At 49.2% G+C, this 23171-nt stretch overlaps 1 protein-coding gene across 4 annotated transcripts in view; it reads right to left on the reverse strand.

Moving 5' to 3' along the window:
* The window catches only part of LOC124012940 (protein PALS2-like), a 90806-nt gene that overhangs the window by 15550 nt on the left and 52085 nt on the right, over positions 1 to 23171 (reverse strand). For 2 of the 4 annotated variants that reach the window (XM_046327021.1, XM_046327020.1), the window contains 2 exons: positions 2657 to 2757; positions 756 to 908 (listed from right to left, as the gene is read on the reverse strand). In XM_046327021.1, coding sequence (XP_046182977.1) covers positions 756 to 908; positions 2657 to 2755 — 252 coding nt within the window. In that variant the 5' untranslated portion in view covers positions 2756 to 2757. Of the gene's footprint in view, positions 1 to 755; positions 909 to 2638; positions 2758 to 23171 lie in introns of all 4 variants that reach the window. The other 2 variants (XM_046327018.1, XM_046327017.1) reach the window with 1 other exon arrangement.

The raw sequence follows: 23171 nt of genomic DNA on the forward strand, positions 1-23171 counted from the left end.
CCTGTTTTATGATATTTCCACTGAATCAGAGAATGACGTTTTCCCCTTTCATGCTGAGTGGTTATCGAAAGAGAGAGAGCTGGAAAGATTTAAAAATACATTGAGGAACTATTGTCATTCTCAATGGATGTAAAAACAGAGGTTGTTTGCTTGCTGTTTGAGGTGAAGAAAGCATTCCTTTGAGAAGCTCCACAGCTCATGAGTGGTGGGTGCATTAAGCCAATCAGAAATACTATCAGATCTCCAAACGGGCACACTTCGTCTCTCCCGAGCCCGTACAGGAGTTGTAGCGATGAGACAAGATAGTGACTACTAACAATTGCATACCATGAAATTGGGGAGAAAAGGGGCTAAAAAAAATAATAATAATAATTGTAAAAAAAATAACTGCTGGTTTTTTCACGCTCAACAGTTTCCTGTGTGTATCAAGAATGGTCCACCAACCAATCGGACATTGGACATCCAGCCAACTTGATACAACTGTCGGAAGCATTGTAGTCAACAAAGGCCAGCATCCCTGTGGAATGTTTTCAACACCTTGTAGAGTCCATGCACCCGACAAATAGAGGGGGGTGCAACTCAATATTAGGAAGGTGTTCTTAATGTTTTGTACACTCAGCATATATCCATATTGCTCATAGCCCATGCTTTCAGATTAACAAGAAGAACCAAGGTATAAAGGCTATGGGGTCAGTTCAGAATGTAGGCCATTAGCATCAACTATAACCTTTAACCTTAGTGACTGGGTTACGGACCTGGAAGTGGGGCTCCTGGAGGATTCGGGAGAGTTCCGCTGCGCTGTCATCACGGACGCTGAGGGCGGTGATGTCACCCAAGATGTCTGTGACCAGCTCTATATTGTTGTCCTGCACCGCCTCCAGCCTCAAGTCCTCCAATCGCTCGTGGGCCTGCAGGGGTCAGAGGTGAAAGGTTATGGGGTCACATACTGTACAGACATGGGAGGAATTTGTACACTGGTAGATAGCCATTGTGTGTGGTTGCGTTCCCTTGCCATTGTGTAAACTTGTGTTATACTTCCTTTTGTGGAACTGGTGTCAGTAAGTTGAGTTGTTGAGTGAGGGTTCTGTGGTTGTATTGTGATGAGGAAGTCAAACACATCTCTCAATCTTTTTGCTCTCTCCCCCCTCTCTCTTTCTCTCTCTTTGTCAGTCAGTGGCGTGACAAAGACTCTCCCACTTGCCCAGAATGACCATTAAGCCAATGCTGACTAATTCAGGGCAGGAAATCACCCCAGTGGTCAGAGTATCAGTCTGTGAAGGCACTGGGAGAGCTGCTGGCACATCCTCCTGACATCCTCTTGTCTAGCAGTGACTAACAGACCTCACCAAGGGTTGAATATGAATATGTCAAATCAGTGCACGTATATGGGTTAGAGTGAGCGTGTGTGTGTGTGTGTGTGTGTGTGTGTGTGTGTGTGTGTGTGTGTGTGTGTGTGTGTGTGTGTGTGTGTGTGTGTGTGTGTGTGTGTGTGTGTGTGTGTGTGTGTGTGTATTATTGGGACCATCAGGGTACCTGAGGGGGGGGGGGGCTGTTATGTATGAGTATACTGATAGATTACTACCTTAGCGAGGAGCACGCTGCTGCCTGCCAACCTGTGGTCAGTTTGTGAGTCATTCTCAGTGTGGGAGTCAGTCTCGGTGTGGGAGACAGTCTCAGTGTGGGAGTCATTTTTAGTGTGGGAGTCATTCTCAGTGTGGGAGTCATTCTCAGTGTGGGAGTCATTCTCAGTGTGGGAGTCATTCTCAGTGTGGGAGTCATTTTTAGTGTGGGAGTCATTCTCAGTGTGGGAGTCATTCTCAGTGTGGGAGTCATTCTCAGTGTGGGAGTCATTCTCAGTGTGGGAGTCATTCTCAGTGTGGGAGTCATTCTCAGTGTGTGAGTCATTCCCAGTGTGGGAGTCTCAGTGGGTGAGTCAGTCTCAGTGTGTGAGTCATTCTCAGTGTGGGAATCATTCTCAGTGTGGGAATCATTCTCAGTGTGTGAGTCAGTCTCAGTGTGTGAGTCATTCTCAGTGTGAGTCATTCTCAGTGTGGGAGTCATTCTCAGTGTGTGAGTCATTCTCAGTGTGAGTCATTCTCAGTGTGTGAGTCAGTCTCAGTGTGTGAGTCATTCTCAGTGTGTTTGTAAGTCGCTCTGGATAAGAGCGTCTGCTAAATGACTTAAATGTAAATGTAAATGTGTGTGAGTCATTCTCAGTGTGTGAGTCAGTCTTAGTGTGTGAGTCAGTCTTAGTGTGTGAGTCATTCTCAGTTTGTGAGTCATTCTCAGTGTGTGAGTCAGTCTCAGTGTGTGAGTCAGTCTCAGTGTGTGAGTCATTCTCAGTGTGTTAGTCAGTCTCAGTGTGTGAGTTAGTGTCAGTGTGTGAGTCAGTCTCAGTGTGTGAGTCATTCTCAGTGTGTGAGTCAGTCTCAGTGTGTGAGTCAGTCTCAGTGTGTGAGTCAGTGTGTGAGTCAGTCTCAGTGTGTGAGTCAGTCTCAGTGTGTGAGTCAGTCTCAGTGTGTGAGTCAGTGTCAGTGTGTGAGTCATTCTCAGTGTGTGAGTCAGTCTCAGTGTGGGAGAGTCAGTCTCAGTGTGGGAGTCAGTCTCTGTGTGTTCTTCCCCTATGTGTATCTGCTACCTTGGAGAGTGACCGTACAATGGGACTCTCCATGATTCCTCTGAGGAAGATGAGGTCGATGTCTTTGGCCCCCGTGGAGGTGGGCAGCTCCCCCAGGTTATCCAACACCTGCTGCATCGCTGTGGGGGGAGGGGGAGAGAGCGGGGGGGAGAGGGGAGGGAGAGAGTGGTGGAGAGAGGAGGGGAGAGTGGTGGAGAGAGGAAGGGAAAGAGAGAGGGGGAGAGGGAGAGAGTGGTGGAGAGGAGGGGAGAGGGAGAGAGGAAGGGAAAGAGAGGGGAGGGAGAGGGAGAGAGTGGTGGAGAGAGGAAGGGAAAGAGAGAGGGGAGGGAGAGAGTGGTGGAGAGAGGAGGGGAAAGAGAGAGGGGAGGGAGAGAGTGGTGGAGAGAGGAGGGGAAAGAGAGGGGAGGGAGAGGGAGAGAGTGGTGGAGAGAGGAAGGGAAAGAGAGAGGGGAGGGAGAGAGTGGTGGAGAGAGGAAGGGAAAGAGAGAGGGGAGGGAGAGAGTGGTGGAGAGAGGAAGGGAAAGAGAGAGGGGAGGGAGAGGGAGAGAGTGGTGGAGAGAGGAAGGGAAAGAGAGAGGGGGAGGGAGAGAGTGGTGGAGAGAGGAGGGGAAAGAGAGGGGGAGGGAGAGGGAGAGAGTGGTGGTGGTGAGAGGAAGGGAAAGAGAGAGGGGAGGGAGAGAGTGGTGGAGAGAGGAGGAAAGGGGAAAGAGAGAGGGGGAGGGAGAGGGGAGGGAGAGAGTGGTGGAGAGAGGAAGGGAAAGAGAGAGGGGAGGGAGAGGGAGTGGTGGAGAGAGGAAAAGGGAAAGAGAGAGGAGAGGGAGAGGGAGAGAGTGGTGGAGAGAGGAAGGGAAAGAGAGAGGGAGGGAGGGAGAGAGGTGGAGAGAGGAAGAGAGAGGTGGAGAGAGGAAGGGAAAGAGAGAGGGAGGGAGAGAGTGGTGGAGAGAGGAAGGGAAAGAGAGAGGGGGAGGGGAGAGAGTGGTGGAGAGAGGAAGGGAAAGAGAGAGGGGAGGGAGAGAGTGGTGGAGAGAGGAAGGGAAAGAGAGAAGGGAGGGAAAGAGTGGTGGAGAGAGGAAGGGAAAGAGGGGGGAGGGAGAGAGTGGTGGAGAGAGGAAGGGAAAGAGAGAGGGGAGGGAGAGAGTGGTGGAGGAGAGGAAGGGAAAGAGAGAGGGAGGGAGAGAGTGGGAGGGAGAGAGTGGTGGAGAGAGGAAGGGAAAGAGAGAGGGGAGGGAGAGAGTGGTGGAGAGAGGAAGGGAAAGAGAGAGGGGAGGGAGAGGGAGAGAGTGGTGGAGAGAGGAGGGGAAAGAGAGAGGGGAGGGAGAGAGTGGTGGAGAGAGGAAGGGAAAGAGAGAGGGAGGGAGAGGGAGAGAGTGGTGGAGAGAGGAGGGGAAAGAGAGAGGGGAGGGAGAGGGAGAGAGTAGTGGAGAGAGGAGGGGAAAGAGAGAGGGGAGGGAGAGAGTGGTGGAGAGAGGAAGGGAAAGAGAGAGGGGAGGGAGAGGGAGAGAGTGGTGGAGAGAGGAAGGGAAAGAGAGAGGGGAGGGAGAGAGTGGTGGAGAGAGGAAGGGAAAGAGAGAGGGGAGGGAGAGGGAGAGAGTGGTGGAGAGAGGAAGGGAAAGAGAGAGGGGAGGGAGAGAGTGGTGGAGAGAGGAAGGGAAAGAGAGAGGGGAGGGAGAGGGAGAGAGTGGTGGAGAGAGGAAGGGAAAGAGAGAGGGGAGGGAGAGGGAGAGAGTAGTGGAGAGAGGAAGGGAAAGAGAGAGGGGAGGGAGAGGTGTTAGTTACTGTATATATGGAAAACCGAGATAAAGGGAGTGAGGAAATCACACTGTAGATCAGCGATGAACGACTGCCGGCCCCACCTCCCTTTTGTAGGCCAGCTGATACATTTCCTCATAATTACAAATGTTTAGGAACTCAGTCGGGGTCTCAACTTACTGTTGAGTTAGAATCAGCAGTTTTCCTCTTGTTATTATGTCAGTCACTGATAATCACTCAATTAGCCCATGTCAGCCATTTATTTTTAGATTGGTAAGTTAGTCTAGTGTCTAGCTGCCTAAACTTAGTAATCAGGATCAAATTACCCCCCACTGTCACTCTCACCCAGATATCAAATATCATATTAAAAACCGCAAACGTTTCTCTCCGCCCTATGGTAAAATGTGTAGAATTGCAGATTAGCTGTAAAACGGGTCATTTTTCTCTCTGCCCCATGGCAAAATTTGTAGAATTGCATGAAATTAGCTATAAAAGTGCAAAATCTTCTTTCTGCTCCATGGCAATGTGTAGAATGGCACCAAACTTGCTTTAAACTGTAACATTTTCTCTCCACCCCATGGCAAAACATGTAGAACTGCAGGAAATGAACTCTAAAACCACTGTCAAGAGAGGGGCTGCTAATATGTTTTGCTCGCAAGGTGACAGAATTTCGCTTAGGACCCCCAAAAGGCATGGATGTGGGTAAACAGACCCGCGGGACACTGCGACCCCTCTTGACGAGTTCAGATTTGTTGCGGTCATGACTATAGTTTATTCACTTTACTTCAGTATAGTTCTATAGACCAGTCCCATTCTCTGCAGTTGATACTGTATATCACAGCAATCAAAACTGTGCAATTCTGACAGACAAAAGAGTGCCTAGAAAATAAAACATGGACACACAAATCAGTTTCTCTTCAGTTTCTCTGTAGTTTGGTTTCGAGCCGAAGCTGGTCCATCTGCCCTTGTAAATGAGACAATCAATATCTAACCGTTTTTTTATACCACAAGTTCTTCAATGAAATAATACTTCAATCCAGAAGTCCACTAGACAGAATGGCTGGATACGTCTGCATGTTCTTTCTAATGATCTACATTTCAGTCCCGTCCTGAGATGAAGACTCCTCTGACCCTGCATGTTCTTTCTAATGATCTACATTTCGGTCCCGTCCTGAGATGAAGACTCCTCTGACCCTGCATGTTCTTTCTAATGATCTACATTTCAGTCCCGTCCTGAGATGAAGACTCCTCTGACCCTGCATGTTCTTTCTAATGATCTACATTTCAGTCCCGTCCTGAGATGAAGACTCCTCTGACCCTGCATGTTCTTTCTAATGATCTACATTTCAGTCCCGTCCTGAGATGAAGACTCCTCTGACCCTGCATGTTCTTTCTAATGATCTACATTTCAGTCCCGTCCTGAGATGAAGACTCCTCTGACCCTGCATGTTCTTTCTAATGATCTACATTTCAGTCCCGTCCTGAGATGAAGACTCCTCTGACCCTGCATGTTCTTTCTAATGATCTACATTTCAGTCCCGTCCTGAGATGAAGACTCCTCTGACCCTGCATGTTCTTTCTAATGATCTACATTTCAGTCCCGTCCTGAGATGAAGACTCCTCTGACCCTGCATGTTCTTTCTAATGATCTACATTTCAGTCCCGTCCTGAGATGAAGACTCCTCTGACCCTGTTGTCCTGACAAGGAGAGAGGTGTAGACTAGGCAGGCATCATGGCACTAGGATCTTAAACCGAGGATCTCACACCCCCTGTAATACACTTACAGCCCTGTGGAGGTGTGTGTGTGTGTGTGTGTGCATATTCATATGTAAAGCCATGAAGAAAATGACACCCTCACATTTTCTCCTCCACTCTCTCTCTCCTTCTACCGCCTCTCTCTCCTTCTACCCATCTCTCTCTCCTTCTACCGCCTCTCTCTCCTTCTACCCGTCTCTCTCTCCTTCTACCGCCTCTCTCTCCTTCTACCCATCTCTCTCTCCTTCTACCGCCTCTCTCTCCTTCTACCGCCTCTCTCTCCTTCTACCGCCTCTCTCTCCTTCTACCCGTCTCTCTCTCCTTCTACCGCCTCTCTCTCCTTCTACCGCCTCTCTCCTTCTACCCGTCTCTCTCTCCTTCTACCGCCTCTCTCTCCTTCTACCGCCTCTCTCTCCTTCTACCCGTCTCTCTCTCCTTCTACCGCCTCTCTCCTTCTACCGCCTCTCTCTCCTTCTACCGCCTCTCTCTCCTTCTACCCGTCTCTCTCTCCTTCTACCCGTCTCTCTCTCCTTCTACCGCCTCTCTCCTTCTACCCGTCTCTCTCTCCTTCTACCGCCTCTCTCTCCTTCTACCGCCTCTCTCTCCTTCTACCGCCTCTCTCTCCTTCTACCCATCTCTCTCTCCTTCTACCCATCTCTCTCTCCTTCTACCGCCTCTCTCCTTCTACCCGTCTCTCTCTCCTTCTACCGCCTCTCTCTCCTTCTACCGCCTCTCTCTCCTTCTACCGCCTCTCTCTCCTTCTACCCATCTCTCTCTCCTTCTACCGCCTCTCTCTCCTTCTACCCGTCTCTCTCTCCTTCTACCCGTCTCTCTCTCCTTCTACCGTCTCGCTCTCCTTCTACCGCCTCTCTCTCCTTCTACCCGTCTCTCTCTCCTTCTACCGCCTCTCTCCTTCTACCCGTCTCTCTCTCCTTCTACCGCCTCTCTCTCCTTCTACCGCCTCTCTCTCCTTCTAACCGTCTCTCTCTCCTTCTACCGCCTCTCTCCTTCTACCCGTCTCTCTCTCCTTCTACCGCCTCTCTCTCCTTCTACCGCCTCTCTCTCCTTCTACCGCCTCTCTCTCCTTCTACCCGTCTCTCTCTCCTTCTACCGCCTCTCTCTCCTTCTACCGCCTCTCTCTCCTTCTACCGCCTCTCTCTCCTTCTACCCGTCTCTCTCTCCTTCTACCCGTCTCTCTCTCCTTCTACCGCCTCTCTCTCCTTCTAACCGTCTCTCTCTCCTTCTACCGCCTCTCTCCTTCTACCCGTCTCTCTCTCCTTCTACCGCCTCTCTCTCCTTCTACCGTCTCTCTCTCCTTCTACCCGTCTCTCTCTCCTTCTACCGTCTCTCTCTCCTTCTACCGCCTCTCTCTCCTTCTACCCATCTCTCTCTCCTTCTACCCGTCTCTCTCTCCTTCTACCGCCTCTCTCTCCTTCTAACCGTCTCTCTCTCCTTCTACCGCCTCTCTCTCCTTCTAACCGTCTCTCTCTCCTTCTACCGCCTCTCTCTCCTTCTACCCGTCTCTCTCTCCTTCTACCCGTCTCTCTCTCCTTCTACCCGTCTCTCTCTCCTTCTACCCGTCTCTCTCTCCTTCTACCCGTCTCTCTCTCCTTCTACCCGTCTCTCTCTCCTTCTACCCGTCTCTCTCTCCTTCTACCCGTCTCTCTCTCCTTCTACCCGTCTCTCTCTCCTTCTACCCATCTCTCTCTCCTTCTACCCGTCTCTCTCTCCTTCTACCCGTCTCTCTCTCCTTCTACCCGTCTCTCTCTCCTTCTACCCGTCTCTCTCTCCTTCTACCCGTCTCTCTCTCCTTCTACCCGTCTCTCTCTCCTTCTACCGTCTCGCTCTCCTTCTACCGCCTCTCTCTCCTTCTACCCGTCTCTCTCTCCTTCTACCGCCTCTCTCCTTCTACCCGTCTCTCTCTCCTTCTACCCGTCTCTCTCTCCTTCTACCGCCTCTCTCCTTCTACCCGTCTCTCTCTCCTTCTACCGCCTCTCTCTCCTTCTACTCGTCTCTCTCTCCTTCTAACCGTCTCTCTCTCCTTCTACCGCCTCTCTCTCCTTCTACCCATCTCTCTCTCCTTCTACCGCCTCTCTCTCCTTCTACCCGTCTCTCTCTCCTTCTACCCGTCTCTCTCTCCTTCTAACCGTCTCTCTCTCCTTCTACCGCCTCTCTCTCCTTCTACCCGTCTCTCTCTCCTTCTACCGCCTCTCTCTCCTTCTAACCGTCTCTCTCTCCTTCTACCCGTCTCTCTCTCCTTCTAACCGTCTCTCTCTCCTTCTACCGCCTCTCTCTCCTTCTACCCGTCTCTCTCTCCTTCTACCGCCTCTCTCTCCTTCTACCCGTCTCTCTCTCCTTCTACCCGTCTCTCTCTCCTTCTACCCGCCTCTCTCTCCTTCTACCCGCCTCTCTCTCCTTCTACCCGCCTCTCTCTCCTTCTACCCGCCTCTCTCTCCTTCTACCAGTCTCTCTCTCCTTCTACCGTCTCTCTCTCCTTCTACCGTCTCTCTCTCTCCTTCTACCCGTCTCTCTCTCTCTCCTTCTACCCGTCTCTCTCTCTCTCCTTCTACCCGTCTCTCTCTCCTTCTACCCGTCTCTCTCTCCTTCTACCCGTCTCTCTCTCCTTCTACCCGTCTCTCTCTCTCTCCTTCTACCCGTCTCTCTCTCCTTCTACCGTCTCTCTCTCCTTCTACCCGTCTCTCTCTCCTTCTACCCGTCTCTCTCTCCTTCTACCCGTCTCTCTCTCCTTCTACCGCCTCTCTCTCCTTCTACTCGTCTCTCTCTCCTTCTACCCGTCTCTCTCTCCTTCTACCCGCCTCTCTCTCCTTCTACCCGTCTCTCTCCCCTTCTACCGTCTCTCTCTCCTTCTACCGTCTCTCTCTCTCTCCTTCTACCCGTCTCTCTCTCTCTCCTTCTACCCGTCTCTCTCTCTCTCCTTCTACCCGTCTCTCTCTCTCCTTCTACCGTCTCTCTCTCCTTCTACCCGTCTCTCTCTCCTTCTACCGTCTCTCTCTCCTTCTACCGTCTCTCTCTCCTTCTACCCGTCTCTCTCTCCTTCTACCGTCTCTCTCTCATTCTACCGTCTCTCTCTCCTTCTACCCGTCTCTCTCTCCTTCTACCTGTCTCTCTCTCCTCCTACCGCCTCTCTCTCCTTCTACCCGTCTCTCTCTCCTTCTACCAGTCTCTCTCTCCTTCTACCAGTCTCTCTCTCCTTCTACCGTCTCTCTCTCCTTCTACCGTCTCTCTCTCCTTCTACCCGTCTCTCTCTCCTTCTACCGTCTCTCTCTCCTTCTACCGTCTCTCTCTCCTTCTACCCGTCTCTCTCTCCTTCTACCGTCTCTCTCTCATTCTACCGTCTCTCTCTCCTTCTACCCGTCTCTCTCTCCTCCTACCGCCTCTCTCTCCTTCTACCCGTCTCTCTCTCCTTCTACCCGTCTCTCTCTCCTTCTACCAGTCTCTCTCTCCTTCTACCAGTCTCTCTCTCCTTCTACCGTCTCTCTCTCCTTCTACCCGTCTCTCTCTCCTTCTACCGTCTCGCCCTCCTGTCCGGCACTGGCAGAGTCGCCCTCCTGTCCGTGGTCAGCGCGATGGTTCCCGCTCCAGAGGCGCCACCTAAGTGGGCCAAGCTTAAGGTGGAGCGGAGTCCACGTCCCGCACCAGAGCCGCCACCGCGGATAGATGCCTACCCTCTGACCCCCCCTATAAGTTTAGGTTTCGCGGTCGGAGTCCGCACCTTTGGGGGTGGGGGGGGGGGGGTACTGTCACGCACTGACCGTAAAGATATTTAAGGTCAGTGCGTGATAGGCCCAGGCTCTATCATAACCGGCCGTGACCGGGAGGTCCGTGGGGCGACGCACAATTGGCCTAGCGTCGCCCGGGTTAGGGAGGGGTTGGCCGGTAGGGATGTCCTTGTCTCATCGCGCACCAGCGACTCCTGTGGCGGGCCGGGCACAGTGCGCGCTAACCAAGGTTGCCAGGTGCACGGTGTTTCCTCCGACACATTGGTGCGCCTGGCTTCCGGGTCGGATGCGCGCTGTGTTAAGAAGCAGTGGTTGGGTTGTGTATCGGAGGAAGCATGACTTTCAACCTTCGTCTCTCCCGAGCCCGTACGGGATTTGTAGTGATGAGACAAGATAGTAGCTACTAAAAAACAATTGGATAACACGAAATTGGGGAGAAAACTGGGTAAAATAAAATTACAATAAAAAGAAATCAATAAAGACGTACCACGCTGTACCTTGGTCCTCTTCTTCAAACAGTTGTTACAGTGTGTCTCAGTCACCAGATCTCAACCCAATTGAACACAAACGGGAGATTCTGGAGCGATGTGAGGCAGCCTTTTCCATCAACAAAACACCAAATTATGGAATTTCTCTTCGAAGAATGGTGTCGCATCCCCAGTAGAGTTCCAGACACTTGTAGAATCTACGCCAAGGAGCATTAAAGCTGTTCTGGCTCATCGTGCCCAACACCCTATTAAGACACTTTATGTTGGTGTTTCCTTTATTTTGGCAGTTACCTCTACATACAGGCGTATAACTTTTCGTTAGATCATGCATATGAAAAAGATATACAGTCATTCACACACACTGGGGTGAGAAAGGGTCATAAGCCTATGTGATCAGGCGGAGGTGCCAAGGTCAGAAACAGCTGACTAAGAAAGTGACAATACTACAGTTTTGCCTAGAAACCACACCCACAAAAACATGCTTTATGTATTGATGTTACAGGCCTTGTGTGAGTCATGGAATGTTAATAAGGGGACAACTGAAAACATCTTTGGAGTAGATTTTTCACCATGGTTTTATGATAACAGAATGCCCATAAAAACAACTCCAAATCACGTCCACACATGTACAGCAGACCCATACAGAGTATAAACACTGAACAGAGTGTATAAAAACACACTCGTACTCTCTCTCTCTCTCGATATCTCTAACGCTATATCTCTATCCCTAACTCCATCTCTAACCTCATCTCTAACTCTATATTTATCTCTAACTCCATCTCCTTCTCTAACTCTATATTTATCTCTAACTCCATCTCCCTCTCTAACTCTATATTTATCTCTAACGCTTAACTCTATATCCCTAACTCCATCTCTAACTCCATCTCTATCCCTAACTCCATCCCTAACTCCATCTCTAACTCTTAACTCTATATCTCTAACTCCATGTCTAATTCTATATCTCTAACTCCATCTCTATCTCCAACTCCATCTCCAACTCCATCTCCAACTCCATCTCTAACTCTATATTTATCTCTAACTCTATATTTATCTCTAACTCTTAACTCTATATCTCTAACTACATCTCTATCTCCATCTCTAATTCTATATCTCTAACTCCATCTCTAACTCCATCTCTATCCCTAACTCCATTTCTATCTCCATCTCTAACTCTATATTTACCTCTAACTCTATATCTCTAACTCCATCTCTCTCTATATCTCTAACTCCATCTCTAAGTCATCTCTATCTCTAACTCCATGTCTATCTCTATATCTCTAACTCTATATCTATCTCTAACTCCATCTCTTTCCCTAAATCCATCTCTAACTCCAACTCTAATTCTATATCTCTATCTCGAACTCCAACTCTATATCTCTAACTCCATCTCTAAATCCATCTACATCTCTATATCTCTAACTCCATCTCTATATCAATTCAATTCAAGGGGCTTTATTGGCATGGGAAACATGTGTTAACATTGCCAAAGCAAGTGAGGAAGATAATATACAAAAGTGAAATAAACAATACAAATTTACAGTAAACATTACATAAACAGAAGTTTCAAAACAATAAAGACATTACAAATGTCATATTACGTATATATATACAGTGTTGCAACGATGTACAAATGGTTAAGGGTACACAAGGGAAAATAAATAAGCATAAATATGGGTTGTATTTACAATGGTGTTTGTTCTTCACTGGTTGCCCTTTTCTTGTGTCTGCCTACGGCGGCCTTTCTCAATAGCAAGGCTATGCTCACTGAGTCTGTACATAGTCAAAGCTTTCCTTAGGTTTGGGTCAGTCACAGTGGTCAGGTATTCTGCCACTGTGTACTCTCTGTTTAGGGCCAAATAGCATACTAGTTTGCTCTGTTTTTTTGTTAAATCTTTCCAATGTGTCAAGTAATTATCTTTTTGTTTTCTCATGATTTGGTTGGGTCTAATTGTGCTGCTGTCCTGGGGCTCTGTGGGGTGTTTGTATATCTCTAACTGTATATCTCCATCGCTATCGCTAACTCCATCGCTATCGCTAACTCATAGTCTAACTCATAGTCTAACTCATAGTTCCAAACCAGACTATCAATTACACCCACCCACACCCACAAAAACAACCATTAATAAACCATCCCCTTGATTACAGTTAACCCCCCCACACACAGAGACATAATCCCCCTTTCAAGCTCTCCTATAGACACAAACACACACAAATTATATTGTCCATGACTCCAATACAAAGACCACAAACGTAAGCATGCACACGCGCCGTCGCACAGACAGACGGTCAGACAGACAGACATACAGACAGGCAGACATACAGCATGCAAATCCTGGGCCACCAAAAGCTATCACATGTAGCTACCCACATTCCCCACATAAAAGTGTGACTCCACACCCAGTTGCAAGTTCGCCCTAAAGGAACACATAACTGTTGGGATGTGTGTCTCTGTTGTTGTGTGTGTGTGTGTGTGTGTGTGTGTGTGTGTGTGTGTGTGTGTGTGTGTGTGTGTGTGTGTGTGTGTGTGTGTGTGTGTGTGTGTGTGTGTGTGTGTGTGTGTGTGTGTGTGTGTGTGTGTGTGTGTGTGTGTGTGTGTGTGTTGGGATGTGTCTCCAAGGCAGCATGACTGAACAAGAAGAACCTATGTTTCTCTGTCACAAAGACATTTAGACAGACGTTTGTGTGCTTTGGATCTACTTAGTGTATATACAGTTGAAGTCTGAAGTTTACATACACTTATGTTAGAGTCATTAAAACTCGCTTTTCAACCACTCCACAAATTCCTTGTTAACAAACTATAGTTTTGGCAAGTCGGTTAGGACATCTACTTTGACACAAGCATGACACAAGTATTTTTTCCTACAATTGTTTACACCATGGGACCACGCAGCCGTCATACCGCTCAGGAAGTAGACGCGTTCTGTCTCCTGGTGATGAACGTACTTTGGTGTGAAAAGTGCAAAGCAATCGCAGAACAACAGTGAAGATGCTGGAGGAAACAGGTACAAAAGTATCTATATCCACAGTAAAACGAGTCCAATATCGACATAACTTGAAAGGCCACTCAGCAAGGAAGAAGCCACTGCTCCAAAAATGCATAAAAAGCCAGACTACGGTTTGCAACTGCACATGGGGACAAAGATCGAACTTTTTGGAGAAACGTCCTCTGGTCTGATGAAACCAAATAGAACTGGTTGGCCATAATGACCATCGTTATGTTTGGAGGAAAAAGGAGGAGGCTTGCAAGCCAAAGAACACCATCCCAATCGTGAAGCACGGGGGTGGCAGCATCATGATGTGGGGGTGCTTTGCTGGAGGAGGGACTGGTGCACTACACAAAATAGATGGCACCATGAGAATGGAAAATTATGTGGATATATTGAAGCAACATCTCAAGACATCCATCAGGAAGTTAAAGCTTGGTCGCAAATGGGTCTTCCAAATGGACAATGACCCCAAGCATATTTACAAAGTTGTGGCAAAATGGCTAAAGGACAACAAAGTCAAGGTATTGGAGTGGCCATCACAAAGCCCTGACCTCAATTCTAAAGACAATCTGTGGACAGAACTGAAAAAGCGTGTGCGCACAAGGAGGCCTACAAACCTGACTCAGTTACACCAGCTCTGTCAGGAGGAATGGGCCAAAATTCACCCAAGTCATTGTGGGAAGCTTGTGGAAAGCTACCCAAAATGTTTGACCCAAGATAAACAATTTGAAGGCAAGGCTACCAAATGCTAATTGAGTGTATGTAAACTTCTGACCCACTGGGAATGTGATGAAATAAATAAAAGCTGAAATAAATCACTCTCTACTATTATATTGACATTTCACATTCTTAAAATAAAGTGGTGATCCTAACTGACCTAAGACAGGGAATTCTTACTAGGATAAAATATCAGAAATTGTGAAAAACGGAGTTTAAATGTATTTGACTGAAGTGTATGTAAACTTCCGACTTCAACTGTAAGCAGTACTGACTATGAAAGAGATAACTGTGGCAGATTTCTGTTAACTTAATCTCTGGGTTGACCTTCTCCCTCTGGGTCAAGCCAATATGTTTTTGTATCCCAGAGGAGTTTGTTCACAGAGTTCACTGAACCTCAGTGTGTGTGTGTGTGTGTGTGTGTGTGTGTGTGTGTGTGTGTGTGTGTGTGTGTGTGTGTGTGTGTGTGTGTGTGTGTGTGTGTGTGTGTGTGTGTGTGTGTGTGTGTGTGTGTGTGTGTGTGTGTGTGTGTGTGTGTGTGTGTGTGTGTGTGTGTGTGTGTGTGTGTGTGTGTGTTGCAAGTATATGTGCATCAGATCAAAGGATACATTCCACTATGTCACTGACGTGGGTGGGGGGATGACATAAATACTTTATAATCCCTGAATATGACTTGCATAAGAATAGATACAATTACTACAGTAACACTCCAATACTGTTCCACTTGCAAATGCATCTTCAATATACTTACACTACACAGTATTATGAAAGGTAGCATAGTTAGTCTTTCTCTAGCATAGAGGGTAGAGAAAGGGTTTTTTATCTCCTATTTTACGTTGTAATTCATTAATATTCTGAAGCAGCAAAGTATTTTATTTCTCTCTCTTCTTGCCTCTCCCTCTCTCCACTCCATTTATCTCTCTCTCCCTCTCTCCACTCCATTTATCTCTCTCTTCCTCTCTCCACTCCATTTATCTCTCTCTCCCTCTCTCCACTCCATTTATCTCTCTCTCCCTCTCTCCACTCCATTTATCTCTCTCTCCCTCTCTCCCCGTATGTCCCGTAAACCATGTGGTACAGTACAATGACTCACTTCTCTTTTCCGAAATGCTTCCTCTGTCCAGGAATAAAAAAAAGTCAACAAACACTCACAATCTGGCAACCCGTTTCCTCACCTACGTACACAACAAATACCCGACAGTCTCTGACTTGTGGATAGTGATACTAACTAGCAATCCCTTCCTTCCTTCACTCACAAACTGTTATGAAATACCTATCCAAAACAGCCTTTGCACTTTGGAACAGGCAAGTCTCTCTTCGCTAGTGACTGGACAGTAGACACTATGTAACCCACAAATAGTTCTGAAATATCGGTCAAAAAGTATCTTTCCCCTGGAAGGTAATGAATAGCTGGCAAGGCATATCTAGCTGGAAACAATAGCTCTCTCTGTTGTACTAATATTGGGCAACAAATATTTTCCATAGTATAACTATCTGGCAACTGAGAGTCTTGCCTCCGGATGTGTTGGCCCCCTCTGTGGGCTCAGCAGCCGCCCCCTCCCTGGACCCAACCGCCCCCTCTCCTGTCCCGCCTGCATCTCCCGTCCCGCCTGCATCTCCCGTCCCGCCTGCATCCGGAGGGGGCTCCACCTCTCCCTCCAACCCGTTGGGACAGGCGTCCTCCATAGCCAGGACCATGACCGCTCCTCGACTACAGCAATGCTTACCTAACCGAAAGATTACCCCCACCATCTCCACTGAGGGACAGGTGGTCTAAAGCTAGCTGCTCTGCCCTTCAACATCCAACTACTACACAATAAGAAAGTCTCTAAACACAGAGAGAAGGAAGAGAGAGAAGGATACAGGGATATAGAGGACAGAGACAGACAGATAGAAAGACAATGAGCAACAGTCTCTAAACACAGAGAGAAGGAAGAGAGAATGATACAGGGAGGATGATGATAGGAGATGATAGAGATGATAGAGAGACAGGAGATGATAGAGAGACAGGAGATGATAGAGAGACAGGAGATGACAGAGAGACGGGAGATGATAGAGAGACAGGAGATGATAGAGATGATAGAGAGACAGGAGATGATAGAGAGACAGGAGATGATAGAGAGACAGGAGATGATAGAGAGACAGGAGATGATAGAGAGACAGGAGATGATAGAGAGACAGGAGATGATACAGAGACAGGAGATGATAGAGAGACAGGAGATGAAAGAGAGAAAGGAGATGAAAGAGAGACAGGAGATGAAAGAGAGAAAGGAGATGAAAGAGAGACAGGAGATGAATAAGAGACAGGAGATGATAGAGAGACAGGAGATGATAGAGAGACAGGAGATGAAAGAGAGACAGGAGATGATAGAGAGACAGGAGATGATAGAGAGACAGGAGATGATAGAGAGACAGGAGATGATAGAGAGACAGGAGATGATAGAGAGACAGGAGATGAAAGAGAGAAAGGAGATGAAAGAGAGAGGAGATGAATAAGAGACAGGAGATGATAGAGAGACAGGAGATGATAGAGAGACAGGAGATGATAGAGAGACAGGAGATGATAGAGAGACAGGAGATGAAAGAGAGACAGGAGATGATAGAGAGACAGGAGATGATAGAGAGACAGGAGATGAAAGAGAGACAGGAGATGATAGAGAGACAGGAGATGAAAGAGAGACAGGAGATGATAGAGAGACAGGAGATGATAGAGAGACAGGAGATGAAAGAGAGACAGGAGATGATAGAGAGACAGGAGATGATAGAGAGACAGGAGATGAATAAGAGACAGGAGATGATAGAGAGACAGGAGATGATAGAGAGACAGGAGATGAAAGAGAGACAGGAGATGATAGAGAGACAGGAGATGATAGAGAGACAGGAGATGATAGAGAGACAGGAGATGATAGAGAGACAGGAGATGATAGAGAGACAGGAGATGATAGAGAGACAGGAGATGATAGAGAGACAGGAGATGATAGAGAGACAGGAGATGATAGAGAGACAGAGATGATACAGAGACAGGAGATGATAGAGAGACAGGAGATGAAAGAGAGAAAGGAGATGAAAGAGAGACAGGAGATGAAAGAGAGAAAGGAGATGAAAGAGAGACAGGAGATGAATAAGAGACAGGAGATGATAGAGAGACAGGAGATGATAGAGAGACAGGAGATGAAAGAGAGACAGGAGATGATAGAGAGACAGGAGATGATAGAGAGACAGGAGATGATAGAGAGACAGGAGATGATAGAGAGACAGGAGATGAAAGAGAGAAAGGAGATGAAAGAGAGAGGAGATGAATAAGAGACAGGAGATGATAGAGAGACAGGAGATGATAGAGAGACAGGAGATGATAGAGAGACAGGAGATGATAGAGAGACAGGAGATGAAAGAGAGACAGGAGATGATAGAGAGACAGGAGATGATAGAGAGACAGGAGATGAAAGAGAGACAGGAGATGATAGAGAGACAGGAGATGAAAGAGAGACAGGAGATGATAGAGAGACAGGAGATGATAGAGAGACAGGAGATGAAAGAGAGACAGGAGATGATAGAGAGACAGGAGATGATAGAGAGACAGGAGATGAATAAGAGACAGGAGATGATAGAGAGACAGGAGATGATAGAGAGACAGGAGATGAAAGAGAGACAGGAGATGATAGAGAGACAGGAGATGATAGAGAGACAGGAGATGATAGAGAGACAGGAGATGATAGAGAGACAGGAGATGATAGAGAGACAGGAGATGATAGAGAGACAGGAGATGATAGAGAGACAGGAGATGAAAGAGAGACAGGAGATGAATAAGAGACAGGAGATGAAAGAGAGAGGAGATGAATAAGAGACAGGAGATGAAAGAGAGACAGGAGATGATAGAGAGACAGGAGATGAAAGAGAGACAGGAGATGATAGAGAGACAGGAGATGATAGAGAGACAGGAGATGAATAAGAGACAGGAGATGATAGAGAGACAGGAGATGATAGAGAGACAGGAGATGAAAGAGAGACAGGAGATGATAGAGAGACAGGAGATGATAGAGAGACAGGAGATGATAGAGAGACAGGAGATGATAGAGAGACAGGAGATGAAAGAGAGAGGAGATGAATAAGAGACAGGAGATGAAAGAGAGACAGGAGATGATAGAGAGACAGGAGATGAAAGAGAGACAGGAGATGAATAAGAGACAGGAGATGATAGAGAGACAGGAGATGAATAAGAGACAGGAGATGATAGAGAGACAGGAGATGAATAAGAGACAGGAGATGAATAAGAGACAGGAGATGATAGAGAGACAGGAGATGATAGAGAGACAGGAGATGAATAAGAGACAGGAGATGATAGAGAGACAGGAGATGAAAGAGAGAAAGGAGATGAAAGAGAGACAGGAGATGAATAAGAGACAGGAGATGATAGAGAGACAGGAGATGATAGAGAGACAGGAGATGATAGAGAGACAGGAGATGAAAGAGAGAAAGGAGATGAAAGAGAGACAGGAGATGATAGAGAGACAGGAGATGATAGAGATGCTGTTGAGGGTTTGTTTCAGTCTGGCCCATATCCCCATCTCTTCAACCAGTACCCACCTTCACAGTCACACACTGTTCTTATAGGGCACCATATTTTATTATACACCGTTATTGATGCACAACCGGTTTAGGTTTTTGCATGACCTGGTTTTCAATGTTTGGTTTGTTAAATATGATACGACACTCCGATGACTGTAATGTTAGCTCTTATCGTTTACTCCGCTTGCTACTGATATCAGTCCTGTTGTATGTGAGCTAGCTAGCTCCCTCTCTCTTCCCTCCCTCCGTCCCCAGTCACACCCACCCTCCTCTCAATTCAATTCAATTCTAGGGGCTTTATTGGCATGGGAAACATATGTTAACATTGCCAAAGCCAGTGAAGTAGATGACATACAAAAGTGAAATAAACATTCAAAATGAACAGTAGACATTACACTCACATAAGTTCCAAAAGAATAAAGACATTAAAATGTTATATTACGTATATATACAGTGTTGTAACGATGTGCAAATAGTTAAAGTACTAAAGGGAAAATAAATAAACATAAATATGGGTTGTATTTACAATGGTGTTTGTTCTTCACTGGTTGACTTTTCTTGTGGCAACAGGTCACAAATCTTGCTGCTGTGATGGAACACTGAGGTAGATATGGGAGTTGATCAAAATCGAGTTTGTATTCTAATTCTTTGTGGATCTGTATAATCTGAGGAAATATGTCTCTCTAATATGGTCATACATTGGGCAGGAGGTTAGGAAGTGCAGCTCAGTTTCCACCTCATTTTGTGGGCAGTGTGCAAATAGCTTGTCTTCTCTTGAGAGCCAGGTCTGCCTATGGCGGCTTTTCTCAATAGCAAGGCTATGCTCACTGAGTCTGTAGAATAGCTCTTTTCTGGAATTTGATAATTAGCGGGAATCGGCCTAATTCTGCTCTGCATGCATTATTTGGTGTTTTAAATTGTACACTGAGGAGATTTTTGCAGAATTCTGAATGCAGTCTCAGTTTGGTGTTTGTCCCATTTTGTGAATTCTTGGTTGGTGAGCAGACCCCAGACCTCACAACCATAAAGGGCAATGGGTTCTATAACTGATTCAAGTATTTTTTGCCAGATCATAATTGGTATGTCAAAATGTATGTTCCTTTTGATTGCATAGAATTCCCTTCTTGCCTTGTCTCTCAGATCGTTCACAGCTTTGTGGAAGTTACCTGTGGCGCTGATGTTTAGGGAAAGGTATGTATAGTTTTTGTGTGCTCTAGGGCAACGGTGTCGAGATGGAATTTGTATTTGTGGTCCTGGCAACTGGACCTTTTTTGGAACACCATTATTTTTGTCTTACTGAGATTTACTGTCAGGGCCCAGGTCTGACAGAGTCTGTGCAGAAGATCTAGGTGCTGCTGTAGACCCTCCTCGGTTGCCAGTCAGACACCACCCTCCTCTAACTTCCCTCCCTCCCTGTTCCCAGTCACACCCACCCTCATCTCTCTTCCCTCCCTCCCTGTTCCCAGTCACACCCAACCCCTTCTCTCTTCCCTATCTCCCTGTTCCCAGTCACACCCACCCTCCTCTCTCTTCCCTCCCTCCCTGTTCCCAGTAACACCCACCCCCTCTCTCTTCCCTCCCTCCCTCCCTGTTCCCAGTCACACCCAACCCCTCTCTCTTCCCTCCCTCCCTGTTCCCAGTCACACCCACCTCCTCTAACTTCCCTCCCTCCCGGTCCCCGTGTAACACCCACCCTCCTCTCTCTTCCTCCCTCCCTGTTCCCAGTCACACCCAACCCCCTCTCTCTTCCCTCCCTCCCTGTTCCCAGTCACACCCACCTCCTCTAACTTCCCTCCCTCCCGGTCCCCGTGTAACACCCACCCTCCTCTCTCTTCCCTCCCTCCCTGTTCCCAGTCACACCCACCCTCCTCTCTCTTCCCTCCCTCCCTGTTCCCAGTCACACCCACCCTCCTCTCTCTTCCCTCCCTCCCTGTTCCCAGTAACACCCACCCCCTCTCTCTTCCCTCCCTCCCTCCCTGTTCCCAGTCACACCCAACCCCCTCTCTCTTCCCTCCCTCCCTGTTCCCAGTCACACCCACCTCCTCTAACTTCCCTCCCTCCCGGTCCCCGTGTAACACCCACCCTCCTCTCTCTTCCCTCCCTCCCTGTTCCCAGTCACACCCAACCCCCTCTCTCTTCCCTCCCTCCCTGTTCCCAGTCACACCCACCTCCTCTAACTTCCCTCCCTCCCGGTCCCCGTGTAACACCCACCCTCCTCTCTCTTCCCTCCCTCCCTGTTCCCAGTCACACCCACCCCTCTCTCTTACCTCCCTCCCTGTTCCCAGTCAGACCCACCCTCCTCTCTTCCCTCCCTCCCTGTTCCCAGTCACACCACCCTCCTCTCTCTTCCCTGCCTCCCTGTTGCCAGTCACACCCACCCTCCTCTCTCTTCCCTATCTCCCTGTTCCCAGTCACACCCAACCCCCTCTTCCCTCCCTCCCTGTTCCCAGTCAGACCCACCCCCTCTCTCTTCCCTGCCTCCCTGTTCCCAGTCACACCCACCCTCCTCTCTCTTCCCTCCCTCCCTGTTCCCAGTCACCCCCACCCCCTCTTCCCTCCCTCCCTGTTCCCAGTCAGACCCACCCCCTCTCTCTTCCCTCCCTCCCTGTTCCCAGTCACACCCACCCTCCTCTCTCTTCCCTCCCTCCCTGTCTCCAGTCACCCCCACCCCCTCTTCCCTCCCTCCCAAATCCCAGTCACACCCACCCTCTTCTCTTCCCTCCCTCCATGTTCCCAGTCACACCCACGCTCCTCTCTCTTCCCTCCCTCCCTGTTCCCAGTCAGACCCCCCCCTCTCTCTTCCCTCCCTCCCTGTTCCCAGTTACACCCACCCTCTTCTCTTCACTCCCTCCCTGTTCCCAGTCAGACCCACTCCCTCTCTCTTCCCTCCCTCTCTGTTCCCAGTCACACCCACCCTCCTCTCTCTTCCCTCTCTGTCCGCAGTCACACCCACCCCCTCTCTTCCCTCCCCCCCTGTTCCCAGTCACACCCACCCTCCTCTATTCACTCCCTCACTGTTCCCAGTCACACCCACCCTCCTCTCTCTTCCCTCCCTCCCTGTTCCCAGTCACACCCACCCCTCTCTCTTCCCTCCCTCCCTGTTCCCAGTCAGACCCACCCTCCTCTCTTCCCTCCCTCCCTGTTCCCAGTCACACCCACCCTCCTCTCTCTTCCCTATCTCCCTGTTCCCAGTCACACCCACCCCCTCTCTCTTCCCTCCCTCCCTGTTCCCAGTCAGACCCACCCTCCTCTCTTCCCTCCCTCCCTGTTCCCAGTCACACCCACCCTCCTCTCTCTTCCCTATCTCCCTGTTCCCAGTCACCCCCACCCCCTCTTCCCTCCCTCCCTGTCTCCAGTCAGACCCACCCTCCTCTCTTCCCTCCCTCCCTGTTCCCAGTCACACCCACCCTCCTCTCTCTTCCCTATCTCCCTGTTCCCAGTCACACCCAACCCCCTCTCTCTTCCCTCCCTCCCTGTTCCCAGTCATACCCAACCCCCTCTCTCTTCCCTCCCTCCCAATTCCCAGTCACAACCACCCTCTTCTCTTCCCTCCCTCCATGTTCCCAGTCAGACCCACCCTCCTCTCTCTTCCCTCCCTCCCTGTTCCCAGTCAGACCCAACCCCTCTCTCTTCCCTGCCTCTCTGTTCCCAGTCACACCCACCCTCCTCTCTCTTCCCTCCCTGTCCCCAGTCACACCCACCCCCTCTCTTCCCTCCCCCCCTGTTCCCAGTCACACCCACCCTCCTCTCTTCACTCCCTCACTGTTCCCAGTCACACCCACCCTCCTCTCTCTTCCCTCCCTCCCTGTTCCCAGTCACACCCACCCTCCTCTCTCTTCCCTCCCTCCCTGTCCCCAGTCACACCCACCCTCCTCTCTCTTCCCTCCCTCCCTGTTCCCAGTCACACCCACCCTCCTCTCTCTTCCCTCCCTCCCTGTCCCCAGTCACACCCACCCTCCTCTCTCTTCCCTCCCTCCCTGTCCCCAGTCACACCCACCCTCCTCTCTCTTCCCTCCCTCCCTGTTCCTAGTCACACCCACCCTCCTCTCTCTTCCCTCCCTCCCTGTTCCCAGTCAGACCCACCCCCTCTCTCTTCCCTCCCTCTCTGTTCCCAGTCACACCCACCCTCCTCTCTCTTCCCTCCCTGTCCCCAGTCACACCCACCCCCTCTCTTCCCTCCCCCCTGTTCCCAGTCACACCCACCCTCCTCTCTCTTCCCTCCCTGTCCCCAGTCACACCCACCCCTCTCTTCCCTCCCCCTGTTCCCAGTCACACCCACCCTCCTCTCTCTTCCCTCCCCCTGTTCCCAGTCACACCCACCCTCCTCTCTTCACTCCCTCACTGTTCCCAGTCACACCCACCCTCCCTCTCTCTTCCCTCCCTCCCTGTTCCCAGTCACACCCACCCTCCTCTCTCTTCCCTCCCTCCCTGTTCCCAGTCACACCCACCCTCTTCTCTTCCCTCCCTCCCTGTTCCCAGTCACACCCACCCTCCACTCTCTTCCCTCCCTCCCTGTCCCCAGTCACACCC

The sequence above is a fragment of the Oncorhynchus gorbuscha genome, linkage group LG24, assembly GCF_021184085.1.
Source record: "Oncorhynchus gorbuscha isolate QuinsamMale2020 ecotype Even-year linkage group LG24, OgorEven_v1.0, whole genome shotgun sequence".
NCBI lineage: Eukaryota > Metazoa > Chordata > Actinopteri > Salmoniformes > Salmonidae > Oncorhynchus > Oncorhynchus gorbuscha.